Source organism: Hyalella azteca, unplaced genomic scaffold (assembly GCF_000764305.2).
Source record: "Hyalella azteca isolate HAZT.00-mixed unplaced genomic scaffold, Hazt_2.0.2 contig1361, whole genome shotgun sequence".
NCBI classification, from domain to species: domain Eukaryota; kingdom Metazoa; phylum Arthropoda; class Malacostraca; order Amphipoda; family Hyalellidae; genus Hyalella; species Hyalella azteca.
The window spans coordinates 1-18,622 of NW_025931682.1; the positions used below are offsets into that span (position 1 = coordinate 1).

Genomic DNA, 18,622 nt, shown 5'->3' on the forward strand with positions numbered 1-18,622 from the left:
GCGGACGATACAAGAGTGTTGATGAAGATCACAGATGGCCTAGACTGCGAGAGGTTACAGTATGAGTTGTGGGCAATACTAACTGGAGAGGAAGAGAGAGAGTTATATCATACCATGTACACTTTGAAGATGATAACCGGACTGGCTCCCAACTTTGAGAGTGAGACCTCCAAAAAAGTGACATATTACGAAGAGAAGTCCCAAACTCATCATAAGGTCATAAGTAAGGTACTGCACTCACTATGTGAGTGTTGCTGTGGGTGGTACTGCATTCACAATGTTAAAAGTACTTCACCCATTTCCCTAAGCAAAACTTCTGTTTGAAATTCCTCTCCGAGTCACAAGTCCTTTACAAAACTTACTGATCAATGGGCGGTAGAGTGCTACTGCCGCGAACAGATTGTTAACATGAAGAAAATAGAAATATAATATAAGGAAAAATATCTTAATTCCGACATTGACTGTCGAAAAGAAAACGTATGTTCCTAAGTCGCTGCTACCGAGCGAAATTTAGCTGAGGAATTCTTCACAAATAAATCTGCCAGAAATTATATGATTTAATTTTAAAACATCGATTTATTAACAAAAAGAATTTACAATGAATTTCTCTATTCCAATTTATCCTGTTACTGTCGTCTGTACCAAACGAGATTATGAGACGATAAGTAAATGAGTTGCAGAAATATGAGAATATGAATATTCTAGCTATATAGAGAATAAGAGACGATCATAAATTACGCCAGCAAACGGAGTAGTAGACGATATGTTCTCGTATTCAAGGCAACGAGAAATCACACAACTAAAATACAAGCAAACAAATCGAAGTAGGAAATGACGAATATGGGTTTTGAGGACAGGGAGGAGGGCTGAGACCATTAAAATTTATGTTCATATTTTATATTTAAATAGATATTGACTGGTTCTTTGATTGATCATTTGAACATATATTAAGGAATCCTTTTTTTGTATTTTCTGTTTTACTTTTGCCAAAAATAAATATGGTGTATATGAATGAACAAATAATTATTTAGATGCTTCGGAATAATTTAGAAAGCTGAAGCCTCCTTAACTAGGCCTAATGATGCCACTGGGTGCCAATAAATGTCAGTTCAGCATCACCTCAAGAAATTACTATGAATCCTTGTATTTACGGGACATAATTCGCCCGTTTGCACCCGTTTTACCGTTTTACTTGCAAAGGAGATGAGGTAAAAAAAATATAAAAAAATCGTCGCGACTGCTCAATAAGCATGTTAAACCACGTGTTAAATTTTGTAATTATTAATTACGAATTGAAGGAATAAAACGTGGCTAAAGGGAGAGCATGTGTAGGGCAGGCTCAGGGCCGGGCTGACACACGCTGTAACCCACGCTAACGCTCAAGCGCTTTTGTCCGACCGCTCCCGTATCGCCATATAACTCTCGAATGAAGGTGAATTTTAAGANCTGTTAAACTATGTTCACCATGCCTTCTGTTAAACTATGTTCACCATGCCTCCTGTTAAACTATGTTCACCATGCCTCCTGTTGAACTATGTTCACCATGCCTTCTGTTAAACTATGTTCACCATGCCTTCTGTTAAACTATGTTCACCATGCCTCCTGTTAAACTATGTTCACCATGCCTTCTGTTGAACTATGTTCACCATGCCTCCTGTTAAACTATGTTCACCATGCCTTCTGTTAAACTATGTTCACCAAGCCTCCTTTTTTTCAGTCGGCAGCATGAAGATGATAAGCACAGCAGCTCATCGTCTTCATCATCCAAAAGTGCTGCCCTTCCATTCAATCCATTCACCAACCTCCCCTACACTCCAAAATATTATGAACTTTACAGGTAATTCTAAATTTAAAGTTTTGATTGTCTCACATCAAGAACGAATAGAGATGTATTCTAAGATTTATTGCTCAAGTGCAGTTGATCTTATTTACATAATTGTATGACATGGCTTCCAGACTCAACATAAAATTAAATTTTAAAAGTTAACTCTCCTAATATTCTTTTACAGGAATAATCTATTGAAATGATATAGATATGCTTATTTACTTTTTGATATTCAACCATATTTTTGTACAATTATGCAAAGGCTCGTGCTCTAGAATCTTATAAATATAAGACAAAATTCATTTATATTTTTCTATTTTGTCTTATTTTTATTTGTGAATTTTTTTAATTCTATCAAGAAACTACTGAAATCTTAGTTTACTTTTGTAGAATATTGTTTGTATTTGATTTTTTAAGTTCCATTCACTTTGATTTTACTTCTCTACTTTTAATTTCTTTGTATTGTATGCGCTTGATGAAATTGGCATCTGTGTAATTTTTTTTGCAGAAAGCGTATTGGTCTGCCAGTGTGGGAGTATCGTCCAAAGTTTTTTGAGTTGATGGAGAACCACCAGGCTATTGTTCTTGTTGGAGAGACTGGCTCTGGAAAGACGACTCAAATGCCTCAGTGGTGTGTTGAGTTTGCCCGCAAGAAAGGCAAGAAAGGAGTTGCCTGCACCCAACCTCGACGTGTGGCAGCAATGTCTGTTGCTCAAAGAGTAGCTGAGGTTCGTTCTTCATTGTTAATAACCATTTTTTAATCATTGGTGAGGGTGGAAACAAATTCTAGACAAGTAAACTTTGCAAATCTTGGCACTCACAAATGTTTGCTATATCTTTTGCCAGATGTTATCAGTGGCAAGAATATTAATATTGTCTGCCTGACACAAATTAATGTTGTGTTTCAACTTGCTTGAACCTCTCTTGCTTGATGTATGTATCTGAAAAGAATTGCGAGGAAATGCTGTTTGGTATTTTTGTACTCCAGCCCTGTTGAATTTTTATCATGTGCAGGAAATGGATGTATCTCTGGGACAAGAAGTTGGCTACTCAATTCGTTTTGAGGACTGCTCATCTCAACGCACGCTCCTCAAGTACATGACTGATGGTATGTTGCTCAGGGAGGCCATGAGTGACCCCATGCTCGAAAATTATCAGGTAAGTTAATAGCCGCAAGACGTTGTAATTCTGTGTGTTTAAATATTTTGATTTTTTAATGAATTCCTCAGTATACTTTAAAACATATTAACCTCATGCCAAGCTGGATTTCTAAAGAAGTTCGTTTATAAGCTCTGTTCTCTACTATTTATCAAGGCCTAATATGTTCTCTCAATGCTGATGAAGTAATCAATAGTGCTCGTTTATTTGATAAGTATCTAAATTATTGTTTGACAAATTTAAGATGTATTCAATTTGAATTGCTAATCTATTTTTCCTGACATTGATTTTTTCATCATCTAACTTCTATTGATGAGGTTATTTAGGAATAAATGTATATGTTCATGTTAGACACAGCTACTCTGCAATATTTGTTTTAGTTTGTCCTGCTTAATATGCTATATTTGTACCAGGTTATTCTGCTTGACGAAGCTCACGAACGCACGCTGGCGACAGACATCCTCATGGGCGTTCTCAAGGAGGTGCTCAAGCAGAGAGCTGATCTGAAGCTTGTCGTCATGTCTGCTACCCTCGATGCTGGCAAGTTCCAGACTTACTTTGACGGCGCTCCCCTCCTGAATGTGCCAGGCCGCACTCACCCTGTTGAGATCTTCTTCACCCCAGAGCCTGAGAGAGACTACCTTGAGGCAGCCATCCGGACTGTTATGCAAGTGAGAAAATTGTTTCTTTCACCTCTCCTTTGTGACAATCTGGACAATCTTGTGACACCTGAAATTCAAAGGGTGTGAGCGCCAGAATTTTGCAAGCACCTATTGCTAAATTTCATCCTACAGTTGAATAAATTGGATAAATGTACTGATATCATCGATGTATATATACTCTTTAGTGCATAACTTCTTTAATTGTAATCTGTTTGGATGTCACATGTTTTTATCTTATGCCAATCCCTTTTTAATTATTTGTGAATGATTATTTGTCAAATCTGATTATTCTTAAATCCCTTCATAAGCAACCTTTACGTTTCAGATTCACATGTGTGAGAAAGTGCCAGGCGATGTTTTGCTCTTTCTGACGGGCCAGGAAGAAATTGAGGAAGCATGTAAGCGCATCAAGCGTGAGGTGGAAGCCCTTGGTACTGAAGTGGGTGACCTCATGTGCATTCCTCTGTACTCTACGCTGCCTCCTAACCTGCAGCAGAGGATCTTTGAGCCTGCACCACCCAACAAACCCAATGGAGCGTTTGGCCGTAAAGTCGTTGTGTCAACCAACATCGCCGAGACTTCCCTCACAATTGATGGCGTTGTTTTTGTCATTGATCCTGGTTTTGCCAAGCAAAAGGTTACTCAAAGTTTCTAATACATATTTAATGTCTTTGTGTAAATTTATTTCTTCTAAGTTAGAAACAAATAAGAGGTTCTCTTGATGCAAATAAACACATTAAAACGTCAAATGATTCTTCTTCAAACGTCTAAAGTTACACTTCTATGTCTGATGATATCAATGAATGAAGGTAATTTTGGAAATTTCAATATTAATTTTGTCTAAATAGTGTATAATTTTCATGAACGTTTTGCAGGTGTACAATCCTCGCATTCGTGTGGAGTCGCTGCTCGTGTCGCCCATCAGCAAGGCGTCTGCTCAGCAGAGAGCTGGCCGTGCAGGGCGCACGCGTCCTGGCAAATGCTTCAGGCTCTATACTGGCAAAGCTTTCAAGAATGAAATGCAGGTTCGTTTCTAATGGCAGAGAAAACTTAAAAATTTCAGCAATTCATTTGATAACATTGAAATGATCGTGCATTTTCTCATTAATAATCTGATGTCTATTATGTGGTTAATAAAATTGTGGTGTTTTCAGATGCTTTGAACTTAGCATAAGGTTTGAGTTAAGTAGACTTTTGCCTATAAATTTCTATTCGCTTCTAAATTTATAATTTTCGCTTGGTATTCTAATCTTATGCATCAGCCAAATGTTAATTTTTGTAGTAAATTTTTATTCGGGTTGATTAGGGACTGAATTGTTTGACATAGGGATTTCAGGTAACTAATTGAATGATTATTTTCCCTGTAATCATGAATCAAATTATTATGTCCGATTATTTTACTCGTAAATTTCAGGACAACACATATCCTGAGATCCTGCGTTCAAACCTCGGCTCCGTGGTGCTGCAGCTCAAGAAGCTCGGCATCGATGATCTCGTGCATTTTGATTTCATGGATCCGCCCGCGCCCGAGACGCTGATGCGCGCGCTGGAGCTCCTCAACTACCTCGCTGCTCTCGACGACGAAGGTCTCTTTTTATCTATAGTTTTTTGTGCTGGAGTGACCTTGCTAGCCGTTTGCCATACAATGAAGGGCTCAGTAAGAGTATGTTGTTTCTTCTATTTTTGGAAGCTTCAAATTGTGCTAATCAATTGCTCTTTCATTGTTTGAAACACAGCTATGACGTAGTTAACTCGGTTCCTTGTGCTCGTCTTTCTGATGCTGCTTGTATTGTTGATCGAAATTGTAAATACAGCGTTGTCTGAAGTTTAGAAAATTATTTAGTACCTATGTGCAAAGCGTCTTGTTTAACAATTTTGATATGATCACTCTTAGCGACACGAGTTGCAGGATGAGTATGGTGGCTTGGCGTTAATCAATGTGTTATAGGATATGGATAGCATGGGATTTATTTTAATATGAAACCATTTATATTTACAATTGCCATATTGATACATTGATATCAAATTTTTTTCTCAGGAACTCTTACGGAGCTGGGCGCGGTTATGGCCGAGTTTCCACTCGACCCTCAGCTGGCTAAGATGGTGATTGCCTCCTGCGAGTTTAACTGCTCCAACGAAATCCTCTCAATTACGGCCATGTTATCAGGTGAGAACCTTCTTTGCCACTCCAACTTACTGCTGCTGCTGCATCTCTATACCTCGAGGCTATTCTGAACGGGACAGAGACAGTAGCTGAAGTTACACATTCAGAGATGAAGCAAATGCGTATTTTCGCTTTTGACGCCGTTTCTCAGGAAAACTAACTAAAGAATAAAATTGTGTTCTCCTATTGAGATACGTACGAAGTTATTGTATTGTTCGTGAAAAAAAAATTTACCAATTGTTATGGAATTTGTATCTTAAATACTAGCTTATTAAGAATTTGTGTTGCTGGTTCATTTTTTTCCTCGCTTTGTATTAATTTTGATTCCAGAGTTTATAATAATTTAAAATTAACTTTTTTCCATGTGGGAGGTTCATCCCGAGCTTATTGCGCTCTAATAGCATTCGAGACGATTAGGTTTACTACACAAGTTCAATTGCCTGCAATGAAAATGAGAGATTTTTTTAGAAACCTTAAGTCGTTAATAAACACAGTATCTAGTATGTTCAAACGGGCGACACCATAGCCTATTGACCGACCAGTTGAGTTTAGTAAGGTGTAGGGATTTGATGTTACCGCTTGCATAGGTTAACACTTGTAAGTGTTTTAGGTTGTTATCGGTGATGTGTTTGGGGGCGACCAGCAGCCGCCTTGAAGATGCCCGCTAAATGTTGTGTGCCGTACGCCCTCGCCCGCCCCCTCCGCTGTGTCGTCCTCCCCCCTCGTGGGGGAGGCGCCAGCCTGGGGGTCGAGTGGGAGGCGTTGGTGTCTTTGTTCTGCTTCAGTTCAACAATGCTTCGTTAGACCAAATGAAGCTAAGAAGGCCGCCGATGACGCCAAAATGAGGTTCGCGCACATCGATGGCGATCACCTGACGCTTCTCAACGTCTACCACGCCTTCAAACAAAGTAAGACTTGAGAGTCCTCGTCTTGTTTGTTGTCTTGCGTATCTTTTCTTAACTAACCTTCACGCTTCACCTCTAGTTAATTGAATTCCAAATAACTTTGATTGTCTTCCCATTGATTTAGCAAAGTGAAATTTTATTATTATCTGAAAGATTTTGTTAGAATTATTTTCAAGTTCATCAGTATTGAACGAACTACTTTTTCCTGAGGAACCGTGTAAGTAGATCAGCTTGACCTCCGCAGATCAATTCAATTTATCGAATATTTTTGCTACACTAAACTCGGCATCGCCCTTCATTGTTTCTTAATGAAATCTTCTGTTGCTCATCCCTTGTTTAGTGACCAATAATTTCTGTTTTCTGAGCGTCTGCAGTCTCATTTTTACGAGACAGGTAATCTTAAAAGCCGATTACCAATAAAAATTTGACAATTCGCATTGTAGAAATCCGGGAGGAAACTGAGACGTCACGGACTAAATTGGTGCTTTATCCGGGACGAAAGTGAGACTTCACGGACTAAATAGGTGCTTTATCCGGGACGAAACTGAGACGAGACGTCACGGATTAAATAGGTGCTCACTTAATCCGGGACGAAACTGAGACTAGACGTCACGGACTAAATAGGTGCTTTATCCGGGACGAAACTTAGACGAGACGTCACGGACTAAATAGGTGCTTACTTAATCCGCGACTTGACGTCACGGACTACGGACTAAATAGGTGCTTACTTAATCCGCGACTTGACGTCACGGACTAGAAGAGATATGTCATCATTTAGAAAGTACCAAACGTTGAATCACGGCCCGATGGTGTATCATTTCAGCCCTGGGCTGTCTGCGCTCGATATCGGAACTAATATCTCTGAATTGCTTGAATCTTATTTATTGCAATGTAAATATACAGATATGGAAGACGTGCAGTGGTGCTATGACAACTTCATCAACTACCGCTCGCTCAAGTCTGCTGACAACGTTCGCCAGCAGCTCTCGCGTATCATGGAGAGGTTCAGCCTCAAGCGCACCTCCACCGATTTTAACTCGCGCGACTACTACATCAACATCCGCAAGGCGCTCGTCTCCGGCTTCTTCATGCAGGTAGCTCACTGGCTCAATCTTGTAGCTTCTCGTCTATTATAATTGGGTAATTCCGTCAAGTTCTGTAGCTTGGAATTGATTTCTTGCAGTCTTTGGAGTGGAATACCTTATTGTTAACGGTAAATTTTATGCATATAAATTATTGGTAGCAGCAGATTTTAAGACAAGAAAATTTCATCAAAAATTTATTCAAATGGTTTTTTAATTTTTCTGGAAAGGTCGCACATCTTGAGCGGACGGGGCAGTATCTGACGATCAAAGATAATCAAATGGTGCAGCTGCATCCTTCTACTTGTCTTGACCACAAGCCTGAGTGGGTGCTGTACAACGAATTTGTGCTCACCACCAAGAACTACATCCGCACCGTCACCGATATCAAACGTAAGCAATATTTGACAAAACTATTTCCTTTCATAAAGATGCTTCTAATATAGGTGAAAAACGGTTTGCAGGCATCGCACAAAACCTTTATTGGTCCGTTTTGTCAGATGCATTCGACGCGTGTTAGAAACCTTACGACTTTTTCTGTTTGCAGCCGAGTGGCTGATTAAGGTGGCCCCTGCGTACTACGACATGGGCAACTTCCCGCAGTGCGAGGCGCGGCGTCAACTCGAAGCCATCATCACTAAGCTGGAGTCGAAGCAATTCAGGGAAGGCTTTTAAGAACGAACAAGCTCGAGGGAACGTGGGAAACAAGATACTTTCCTCGCCCCTCCAGGTTGCATAAATTCCACAAAATTTGAGTCATTACAGTTGAAACTTGACAGGCACTTGCTTAACACCCAACGCGATTTACAAAAATCATAATTTATGTAAATCATTCTTTACTTATAGACGGCGTGTTATTTGTCACTAAAAACAACTAAAATTTATCTATATTTATGTTATTGAAAACATTAAGTTTGCAAGACAATCCAACTCGACATGCTTGTTTAAACTAAGTAAAATTTTGTGAGTTCGCGGATATAACACGATTATTTGCATGTCGCTAACGGTGGCTAACATTTGCTAAGTAGCAGATTTTACTATGTTCATAATGTAGGCTTAAGATAACGAAATGCGGTGTTTGCCGAATGATTACATTTTGGGAATCAATTTTATTTCACTCAATATTACAAAGAATAAGTTTTCATGGCAAATGTTACGTTGTTCCAAAGTGTTAGTGCATCGAAAGTTGCTGATAAGTTTAGGCGAGTTTCAGCTCAGCGATGCTCTCCTCCAGACTCTGAAAATATATGAAGGAAAATGATATGGATTTGCATTGCAGATTTGTGCTGCTTATTAATATTATGCAACTGAAAACTTGGTTTCATATTCCACCAATCTGCACATTTCTTCAAATAAGTATTTCATCACACTTAGGGAAAGTTTGTTAATTCGTTACAAAATAATTTAGATCATGGAAAGAACGAATTTTTAAATTTGACGAGTGCAAACGATTCATCATGGTTGTTAAAAAAAACGGGTACATGGTTATGTCTTAGGACAGAAAGTGTTACATACGCCTTTAGGAGAAAGTTAGTCGGTTATTAGAAATGAAGCAAGTCGGTGCTATCATAATAACAATGAGCTTAGCAGACGAACAAGCGGCGACCCAAATGAAATTCCAAGAAAAAAAAAAGACATATGCACGACGAAAAGTTTTACCGAGATTTCGCGACGACCTCTGCTGTATCCAGAGCTTTTTATATACCTAGTTCATTTTCGGGATGGCCTTTTGATCGTTTTGCATTTCAGGTTGTTCGATTTTCCATAATAAAAGCGAAAACCTACTTAACTTTAATTTGAAAGGAGATAACAATACAAATTCAACGAACCTGCTTTGAACATAAGTTCAGAGTTCGTTTCGCTAGGTGCCGCCTGCTTGCTGATGTTAAAAAAAAATTAAAGACAACACCAAGCCGAATAATAACTGAAATCCACACATGGAAACGAGCACAAGTTCACACATCCTTTATTCAGAAACCTGAGTACGGGGTTCAGCCATCCAAGCCGTTATAGGATGACACAGCAGTTCGTCCGCTATCGTGTCGGGGAGATCCTGGATAGTAAATTAAGTGTTTCTGAGTTAACTCGCGAGTAGCGATCAACTTGGAAATGCAATAGCTCTTTCTTGGGCGCCTAGCGGAATTGAAGATTTCTTCCGGTATAACAATTTTGTCTGACTTATGTCGTTTACTTGCAGTATAATATGTGACAGGAACAGTCACCTTGACAAGATGGATGGCACGAGTGTATCGTGTCGAGTGGGGGCAGCGGATATTACTGAATTATCTGGCTCTACAAACAAGTCACCGAAAATAAAAATCACTCATTGCTAACACGCGGCTAGCGTAAAGAAGCTGGTAAGCTAGAAGCAGCGTCAGAATCTTGGCAGACGAAGTGGAAACCAATAGAAAGGAAGATACTCATACAAGAGGTCATATCGTGATTCCGAAGTAATAGCAATGTGTGCAATCGTCGTGAAGTGTGCAGGACTAACTTCAAAATATAAAAAAAATATTTAATTCGTACCTTGAAGTTCCAGAGGATGAGGTAGGAGTCGGAGCCGCAAGTGGAGACAGAAGTGGCGCCAGCTTTATCTCCCTTGAGTATCTGGATGCCGGTGATGGTGTTCTGATGCAGCGTGGCGAGTGTCGTGTCGCTGCTGTCCGTGCGAGCTGTGCGGTCTAGCGACTTGAACTTGCGCATGGCGCTGCACGAAGCAGGAAGTTACTCACCACCGCTCAACTAAGTAGAACATGGCAAACGACAACTCAAGTCTACGGAGATATTCTGCTTTAATACTATTCTAATCAGATTTCAGGTACTAGTTGGTGTCACTGAGCATTAAACTAACGGCTGAACAGATTTTTTAACTTGTCAAAACTACGGCTCAACTCTAGAATGTGTAATTTAACTGGTGAGGGCAACAATCCCTGCTAACAGAATACACTCTAACCTATACAGTGAAGTGTATAAACAATAACGTTGCAATTGAGGCGAAAAACCACACTCCTCTTGGAGGGCTCTCAATGCATAAATAAAAATAAATGGACTGGCGGTGTCGTCTGCTTCTAAAAACCTCCGTCTCAACTACTTCAAGTCAGCTTCGCGCTAGCTTCATAACGTGTGAAATAAAAACTCAAAGCTTTCTACTATCTATTGGACTGTTTAAACTCCGATGTACTAGCATTTTAACCGCCGATAATTATGTAGAATTATTTCAACATGGAATTAGGTACCAGGCAAAACCTCACAATAAGGGACGATTTACATGCAAACGAGATGGAACGTATGAACAAAACGAGTTCAAATAAGTCTCTAAAATTTTTAATTTAAACATTCTCATTGTAATCACAACACCGACTAACGATGAGGTGGCGGTGAGTTTGAAATTAAAATCACCAAAATGGTAAGAGTTGCGGTTTTGATTCTAGCTAGTTGTGAAAATTCTGCTATGTCTAGAATAGTCGTATTCTCGAATTCACTTATAAAATTAGAATTAGGCCACATTTAGCCTAATCTATTCCGATAATCAAAAGTAATGTTTTTATTCAAGAGGAGGTTCGAGCAATTTGTTTCTACGGTGCATTCTGTAACGTGACAAAAAAAATCCCCCAGTGTTCATTTAAGTTATTATCATGCATAGATTTTCCAAGCGTTAACTGAATGCAACTAATTTTTAACTTCAGGTAAAATACCGATTTAAGAAGAAAAATTAATTCATTGTTTATAAATTGTTCAATAATGAGCTTTCCTTGTTACGAAAATACAAAATCGAACTACAGGCGTCAACATTAAAAGTTGGTGGTCTAAGCCTACAGTCTATAGCTTAAAAAAACTGCATAGAAAAATAAACTGATGATGGAAATACCCTAAAACTGCAGCTCAATATCCTATTAACAAATTTTTTAAAAAAGGAATTTGAAACGCGCGCATACAGGACCACGGAACTTGGAGGGCATGACATTTCGCCAAAAACGAGCATCTTTTTCCCGATATAAATAGACGCATGTTTTCCTAATCCAAGGCTCATCTAGGGAGACAACAAGTACATACAAGATATTCTGGAGAGGATAAAGTTGATTCAAAGGTATACAGGGAAACACATTACACTACAAAAAGTATTTAAGCATGATTCATTTTGAAGGTTAAAGACGATGAATAACAGACCGGCATACCTGTCAGGCGTGTCGTCGGAACTATGGGGCAAAATAAAGAAGGGAACTCGGGGTTAATAATAACAGGGGTAATAATAACTCTGAATAATTAATTTCAGAGGGAGAATTGGAAAATGTGGGTTCTGAGGGCACGGAACCACAATAATGGAAATCAGAGAGACGAATAACAGCGTAGTAAACTACCTACATTACGAACAGGTGGGAAGTTAACTTTGTACAACGCAGCAGATGCGAGTTTCGGAAAATTTCACACATAGTAACATAAATGAGAAAATGCGCTAAAAAGTGGCATCAGGAAGGCTTGACCATAATAACTTAAGGAGAGGATTAAATTTTACAGCTCATCTTGAAGAATCTGATGGTACTTTCAATCGGATGATGGCATTTTCTTTTTAAAAATTGAAAACTTTATGCCTAAGATTTATCCCAGGCAACTTCCAGTAATATCCTACTTAAAAAAAGTATATTTTCCTTAACAGGTTTTGTCGGCAAATCTCAAGTGGCGATTAAAGAAGATACTAAACAAACTCATCATTGTGTACATGGAGTTACTCAAGCAGTGGAATTGATAGCTGAGCATTATCAGGATGGGAGTATTTTCATTTGCTGGGACGAATTTTGTATATATTTTCAGTTTATGAAGAAATATAACCAGAAGTGATACTCTTATAGTTCAGACCAATACATATACTTTCAGTGCCACTATTGGAGATAATTGCCGAGTTATTTGTGCGTCAGGGTTTTTTTTTGTAAATTAGCATTGAGAGAAATATGCTAGTAAAGTTGACCCATTGCTTGCACTCACCTGAGGCTGGAAGCTTCTTTCTTCTGAGCAACGTCAAGCTTCGAGACAAACGTGAGCTTGCCTGAGTCCTCCACAGCGTACACCATAGGGCAACAGCCATGACCCTGAGTAACGCACGCTCTTAGTTTTGCGGCTTAAAATAATCAGGGGAATAATCTATCCTGCATGCAAACGATCTTAATTCTCTTAATGAATACCTGAATATGCTACAATAATTTACAATCACTTGAAAGTTACGCTACCATACACATTGATATTTTAATAGTTTAGTCTTCAAAATAAATCATTACAATTGAAATTTGCAACTCAGTTCGTTGGCAGGCAAATCGGCTTTGGACTGCGACAGTCAGAAATATACATCTCAATTTTAAATTGATTGTCGCGCCTTTTCACAGAGTTGTAATGGCTCATGGTAACATTAGACTGGCAAAGACTAAACTTCTTACATTTCAAGACTGAAAAAGGTTTATATCAATGACTTCAGCCTTAAAAAATACTTAATTGGAAAAATTCTTTACAGCAGCAAGCAAAGTGTTCTTGCTGATCCAAGTGACTGCAGTGAAAGGCAGATGCGGCGTCTTGAGCTGAGTCTTGGCCATCTCGCGACTCGCGTCAGCCACGCTCACGCTTGAGTCGTGCCCCACCCAGCACACGCGGTTGCCATCACAGCTGAAGCTCACGCCGTGCACCCAACCACCTGAGATAAAGCAGGTTTCCAGGAATATATTCATTGAAATTCCGACTAGTTTTAGCTACATTTAGAGAAATTGCATCAAATCATCTACACTAGATCTGTTATCCGAGCAACTGCGGGTGATGGCTTTCATGAGTGCCGTAAGCGACATGACGTCATTGTGAGTGTTTTAGAGTCCAATACACAGTGCAGACAAGGAAAACGAATAACTCGTGTCACTGATGATACTTCAACTGCCAAACAAAATCAAGATAAATAATCATGATATCCCATCTTTGTTTCAACCTCCGCCAGTCGAGTTGGAGAACTCGGTCATGAGCTGACCAAGCGGCATCTTGGCTCCCCAAGACGTGGCCGAGGGCTTCGGTTCAATATCCTTGATCCAGGCAGAGAAAATTCGCACCTAAAAAATAAAAGGTAACTTAAGAACTTCAAAACCTTAAATTAAAGTTGACATGCCGAATTTCAGATCTCTAGAACAATTAGAAGTGGGCTAATTTTCGTTGTCAATGTTAACAACAAACAAACAAACAAACAAATAAACAAACAAACAAACAAACAAACGCGAAGCTAAGCTAAGAAAAACGTGTTAAAAATCACATGCATTGGACTTGGAACTTCTACTTTAACCCAAACTATCCCAGGTGAATCCTGAAACTGCTGAGTAAATAGTTTGGATTGGATTTTTTAGTGAATCCGAACATCATTGATGAAAACAACTTTCAACTTGCTTTAAAATCAGAAGAGCCAGCAGCAAGAAGGATGTTGTTTGGGTGCCAGTCGAGCGTGGTGATGGTGGAGCGGATGGGTTTCTTGATGTGCTTACTCACCCACCAGTTGTTCTCTTGCTCAAAATAACAAACCGATATCAGGCGAGCTCCTGAGCCAACAGCAAACTTGTTCTCTGCAATCAATAATAAATATCTGTAATGCATAAGAAACGAATTCCAAAAACGAAATAAGTAACACTGTTTTAAGTTATAACTGTGCATAATTGTTTACTCTAATGAAAACAAAGAAATACAAAATAGATATCTGAAGATCCTAACTCTCATGTAAGCCATCTCCTTATCAATCCTAATTTATGAGGTTCCAAGGATGCGCAATAGAAGTAATCTGTAAATAAATGAAACAACCTTGTGGCGACCAGCGCACGCAGGTAGCAGCTCGGTTGATCCTCAGCAGCACCAGAGTGGGGCTCCACTTGCCACTCTCATCTTGACACCACACATACGCATTGCGATCCTGGAATTGGTTAAAATTGTTCTCACATAATTATAATAAAATTGATCAATTTATGTATATATAAATATTAAAATTGCAGGTATATATATATTTATTCATTTTAAAATTGTTCCGACCAGTCTACAAAATCTATACAACAACGAAATTATAATTTTACAGGATAAATAACACAAAAGGATACCATACTTTAAATTTCCAAATGCACTTAAGCCTAGGAAAGTACTGCAGAGTGGATGAAGTAGTAATAATAGCAGTTATAAGAGAAATAATATTTGAACATTAAAGTGAGAAAGCATTTCATGAGCTAATTCCCAGGCTTTCAACTTGTTATAAAACTTAGAGTATTTCCAATTAATACAAAGTGATTGAAAATATGGTAAATACTATGCAGTAAAGAAGACGATTCGTTTGCATCTTTATTGCAAAGTTCTTCAAGACTCACAGCTGAGCAGGTGACAATCCTGTTGGTGTTTGGTGCCCAATCAACTCCAGTCACGCGGAGGTCATGGCCGCTCAAAGTGTGCTCCAGCACCCAGTCTCCGGTGCCTGGTTGCCTTGAGTAGATGTTCACTTCGTTATCATTGAGGCTCAGGGCAAGTTCTGTAAAAATAATGAGTTTGAGGTAAAGGTAAGGCACAAGAGCAAGCTTTCGTTCAGCATTTCATATTTCAAAATTTGGCTCCTAAAAATACTTATAAAAATTGAGAAATAACTCTTCCAGTGTCTATGACAGAATTGTTTAACCAAGGCAATCAAGTGCAATTAAAAAAAATTGCATCACAGGAAATATTCTGGGATTTTCCCTGCCAAAACATGGATAAAATGCATATTAATTTAGGTTACATGGACTTCAACCACTTGGCAAAATTAGTGATGTATTCCAAAAGTATTTAGCTATCCACACTCAAAATATTGTAGAGTTGAAAGTGACACACAATGTTGACAAGAATGAATCTCAAGAGCAATACATACAAAGCATAAATGAACAATTAATTTCAATTTAAATTGCACTCAAGCTATTATTATATACAGACCTACAAAATCACTTGCATTATATGGTGATTCAATGCAACATAGAAATGGTATAATATAATGATTAAATCAAGTAATTTAAGGTAGTACAGTAGACATAATTAAGGCCATGAAAACTGGACATTAAAGGTATGATTGACTTTAAAAAGGTTAATTTTATGCAGATTTTTGCAGATGAATTTTCTTTGGTTAAGGTGTAAAATTAAAGCACTGAATCCCAAATATGATGAATTCTCATTGAGGCACGCGTATTAATTCTGGAGGATGATGGAGCAGTGACTTATCTTTGATGTTTCAGTGCAGCTATCTTATCTTTGGTGTTTTAATGCAGCTATTATATATATCTCAATGTTGAAACATTTGTGAAATAAGGAGCATGCATTTTGTGACTAGCTAGAAGACACAAAATTAAACCATGGGATAGTAAAGAAAGTATAGAACTGAGACAGGAAAACCCATTTTTCACTGAAATTTTACAGCTCCTAAGCCATATTTTGAATAGATGTAAAACTGCACCACTTCAAACTCACATTGAGGTTAAGTATGAAATTTAGCAGCCATAGAACACATTGGTATGTAGGTACTTATTTCACACTGCATGCTTTAGTCTATTTTTTCAACTGTTCTTAAAACAGCAGACCAACATTGTCCTGACTTCAAGGTTTTTGTTATGGCTGATTGCATGCATTTTTTAGCATCCTGAAAACTTTAAAGTAACTAACCCCTCCAAAAAATGATAATAATAGCAAAATAAATAAATATTCCCTTGCTTCAAAATATATAGAATTGAATTAAAAAATCCAGTTGTTGCTATATAAACCATAACATTGTGATGGTTAAAACGAACCTGAAAATGATCCTTTTACCTTAAAGTCAAATCATAACAACTGTTCAAACCATTTAAAGCACTATTCAGAAGCATTTTACAATATTTTTTCATCCCACCAGGATTGAAAAATTCCTACTTATTACAGAAATATAGCAGCTCCAATGTGACATATTAATAATGAATTTTAAATCTTGCGCCTTAGTCAACAACTTTTGTTAACAATTAGATAGGAGATAATTTGTCAGGAAAAAATCTTGCGGCTCCATAAATGGCAGGAAGGCCATATTTGTGGCTCACTGAGTAGATTTATTCCACACCTGCATCCCATAATGATAAAAACAAAATTAATGCACCTTTTAAAACAACTCTGCGTGTGCATGATGTTGACACTGCTAAGGCTAAGATCAACTTTAATGTTTATGGAAGAGAATAATTTAAACAAATATAATATTGTTTGAGCATTAACATTTAGAATTATTTAAAAATAAGAAATTAAGTTTAGAATTAACTTGTCCCATGGAATATTTTTCTGTGTGGAGTGTGAAATTTAATGAAAATGAAATCTATGGTTAAAATTGAATTATTTGTTAATCTTGTGCACCTGATTTTATGATGTTCAATTAGTTAATATATTATGTCCTGGCAATGTAAGTCAATCTACAAGTTTTACTTCATCAAACTCACTTGTGCGCTCCTTGTTCCAAGCATGGCATGTTATTGGCTCAACACCAAACTGAAACACCTCAGTCATCTTGTAGCTAGAAGTAGCTAAGGCTGCGGCTGGAGAGGAAATCTGTCAAAAATATTGAGTCATTTTAGTTCATTCAAGCAGATTGCACTACCATTAGGATTACATCATTACAGTGCAGTCAAGTAAGCCTACGGGTTTACAGGATTGCAGACATTATTTGCAGTAAGCTGAATAACTAAAAATCAATCAAAGGACTAAAAAATCATTACTATCAAATTAAATGTTATTGAAGTTTCAAGTTGACTATACAAAAAATAGAGAAATAAAAGAGAAAAAATTTTTCTTTCTAGCCTACAAATTGTGTAGTTGACTTCTAGAGAGGCAGAAAAATGCAAAACTTAAATTTACAATAAGGAGTCAGACTGTCAGACGTCTCACGTCAGTATCATTTGGATTTTGGATTATAAAGCAAAGGGTGGATAGCCTTGTAGCCTGTAGGTAATGATACTAACGTCTTAAGTTTGCCAATTGCCATTGGCTACCAGTAGCCTGGTAAGTTGAATTAGTTGAATTACCTAGTCTGGCCAGTGGCCAACTCGATCTTAATAGTAGGCTTAATTCAGCATCAAAAGGAAATTACAGGGCACATCACAATCAATCAGAATTCAGAATTAGGTAGTTGTTACTGCAGTAGCAAATCAAAAAATATTATTCTTTCATAGTAACATACAATTTATGATGAATTTAGCTTATGATTTTTAGCATTAAATTATGAAAGCTTAGCCTAAATTAAAAAAATTCAAGTTCCAAACTTCCAATATGTTGCCGTTTTGATACAAGTCTTGGCAAGCAATATTTATTTAGCAGAATTTAAACCATGTTACGACTCTACCTTCAGATTGAAGTTTGAACCTTGACTCATATTTTTTGGCGAGTGCCTTACTCTTAAGTTATCATTTTTGGGCGTGCCTCAGAGGCTCAGCCCGTCATTCCTGTCGTTGTCGCATGACTTAAATGTAAGGAACTTAGGTATCAGAGAGAAACATTAATACGAAATTTTACATTTAATACTTACTGAATCACGAGATTATCAGGTGCAGTTAGTGGACTCTGGTCAGTCAACACCAACTAATTCAATCCAAGGTTTCAGGGCATACAAATCTCACAACGACAGCGTGCAGTAACTGCCTCACTCCAAGAGTTCTTATCGTAGACTGATACGATCCGGCGGATACGCAATACTTGGTATTGCGTACAGTATTTGGTATTGGTCAGCTGATAACTTTTTGTAGCAACAGACAGCCCCTGTTGGGCAAAACTCAAAACAGATCGTAGCTCAATTTTATCAGACGTCA

The 18,622-nt window shown here is 38.0% G+C and overlaps 2 protein-coding genes across 3 annotated transcripts; one reads left to right on the forward strand and one right to left on the reverse strand.

Moving 5' to 3' along the window:
• Positions 1-1,673: 1,673 nt before the first annotated feature.
• LOC108664415 (putative pre-mRNA-splicing factor ATP-dependent RNA helicase PRP1) lies at positions 1,674-8,892 on the forward strand. Its single transcript, XM_018150990.2, has 12 exons — positions 1,674-1,837; positions 2,334-2,553; positions 2,840-2,983; positions 3,397-3,654; positions 3,971-4,282; positions 4,521-4,670; positions 5,060-5,231; positions 5,684-5,812; positions 6,595-6,717; positions 7,618-7,808; positions 8,027-8,189; positions 8,344-8,892. The coding sequence occupies exons 1-12, from the start codon at positions 1,674-1,676 to the stop codon at positions 8,469-8,471; spliced, it is 2,154 nt and encodes a 717-aa protein (XP_018006479.2). The 3' UTR covers positions 8,472-8,892.
• On the reverse strand, positions 8,872-18,520 carry LOC108664419 (actin-related protein 2/3 complex subunit 1A). 2 transcript variants are annotated; one of them, XM_018150996.2, is made up of 11 exons: positions 18,343-18,520; positions 17,261-17,369; positions 15,158-15,315; positions 14,607-14,715; positions 14,202-14,374; positions 13,756-13,873; positions 13,295-13,473; positions 12,777-12,880; positions 10,323-10,503; positions 9,775-9,849; positions 8,872-9,033 (listed from the first exon to the last, which is right to left on the reverse strand). In XM_018150996.2, the coding sequence occupies exons 2-11, from the start codon at positions 17,325-17,327 to the stop codon at positions 8,995-8,997; spliced, it is 1,203 nt and encodes a 400-aa protein (XP_018006485.1). In that variant the 5' UTR covers positions 17,328-17,369; positions 18,343-18,520; the 3' UTR covers positions 8,872-8,994. The 2 variants fall into 2 exon arrangements, with proteins under 2 accessions (XP_018006485.1, XP_018006486.1); XM_018150997.2 differs by lacking the exon at positions 9,775-9,849 and having other exon boundaries at positions 18,343-18,517.
• Between the last annotated feature and the right edge of the window lie 102 nt (positions 18,521-18,622).

Excerpts from the sequence above, each read along its gene's own strand:
- LOC108664415 (XM_018150990.2), top strand. The coding sequence starts at position 1,674 with ATGCCTTCTGTTAAACTATGTTCACCAAGCCTCCTTTTTTTCAGTCGG. Across the intron at positions 2,984-3,396 it reads CCATGCTCGAAAATTATCAG|GTTATTCTGCTTGACGAAGC; the intron begins GTAAGTTAATAG and ends TATTTGTACCAG. Across the intron at positions 7,809-8,026 it reads TCTCCGGCTTCTTCATGCAG|GTCGCACATCTTGAGCGGAC; the intron begins GTAGCTCACTGG and ends TTTTCTGGAAAG.
- LOC108664419 (XM_018150996.2), bottom strand. The coding sequence starts at position 17,327 with ATGACTGAGGTGTTTCAGTTTGGTGTTGAGCCAATAACATGCCATGCT. Across the intron at positions 12,881-13,294 it reads AGAACACTTTGCTTGCTGCT|GGTCATGGCTGTTGCCCTAT; the intron begins GTAAAGAATTTT and ends TGCGTTACTCAG. Across the intron at positions 9,034-9,774 it reads TGGCTGAACCCCGTACTCAG|AGTCTGGAGGAGAGCATCGC; the intron begins GTTTCTGAATAA and ends ATATATTTTCAG.